Source organism: Austrofundulus limnaeus, unplaced genomic scaffold (genome assembly GCF_001266775.1).
Source record: "Austrofundulus limnaeus strain Quisiro unplaced genomic scaffold, Austrofundulus_limnaeus-1.0 Scaffold234, whole genome shotgun sequence".
NCBI lineage: Eukaryota > Metazoa > Chordata > Actinopteri > Cyprinodontiformes > Rivulidae > Austrofundulus > Austrofundulus limnaeus.
The window spans coordinates 156,344-157,058 of NW_013952636.1; the positions used below are offsets into that span (position 1 = coordinate 156,344).

At 42.9% G+C, this 715-nt stretch overlaps 1 protein-coding gene across 1 annotated transcript in view; it reads right to left on the reverse strand.

Annotated features, from left to right (window-relative positions):
- LOC106525549 (dynamin-1-like protein) overlaps positions 1 to 715 on the reverse strand; it is a 21,806-nt gene that overhangs the window by 11,274 nt on the left and 9,817 nt on the right. The window contains exons 6-7 of the mRNA XM_014019828.1: positions 398 to 560; positions 190 to 310 (exon numbers count right to left, since the gene is read on the reverse strand). Of these exons, the coding sequence (XP_013875282.1) occupies positions 190 to 310; positions 398 to 560 (284 nt within the window). The remainder of the gene's footprint in view (positions 1 to 189; positions 311 to 397; positions 561 to 715) is intronic.

Below are 715 nucleotides of genomic sequence, written 5' to 3' on the forward strand. Positions count from 1 at the left end.
TATAAAACTCAAAAAAGTTGATTTTACATGATATTGCCCCTTTTAAAAAAAAGCAATTTTTGTTGTTTTCTGTGCGGTACAAAGAACTTCCTGTGCATTTTCCCCTTTAATTCCTGTTCTAACATTAAATGATAAATGTATTTTCAAATATAACATATGTTTATTAGTATAAACAACAGTTTGTGAAACCTGTTAACGACTCCGATGATGCCCAGTTTGACGGGAATGACCCGGCCCATCAGCACGTCCATGGCGTCGGTGCCGGCGTCCATCAGGTCCAGTTTGGTCACCACAGCCAGCGTCCTCCTGCCTGTCGATTCCATCAAACAAGAAGAACTGCAGAAACTCAAACATCCCAGACGGTTCAGATTAAATTAGAACTATCATCGCGTTTTACCGTCGGGGTCCACCTCCCGGGCCACTTTGAGGGCCTCTGACGTGGCCATGTCCGTGTTGGCCGCCGTGACGGCGAGGATGATGCAGTTAGGGTTGGAGATGTGCTTCAGGATCAGATCTCTTATCTGAATTTCGATGTCTTTAGGCTGATCGCCTACAGGTACCTGAGGCGAACCAGAGGGTTCGACAGAAAACTAAAATCAGATCAAAGCATTTTTTTTCTTATATTTTAGTAAATATTTTTGTGGCGGAAACGTGAATATCTTCTCAACAAGAGACAGTCAAACTATTGTTCCTGTTAACTCCACCTTTTTCATCC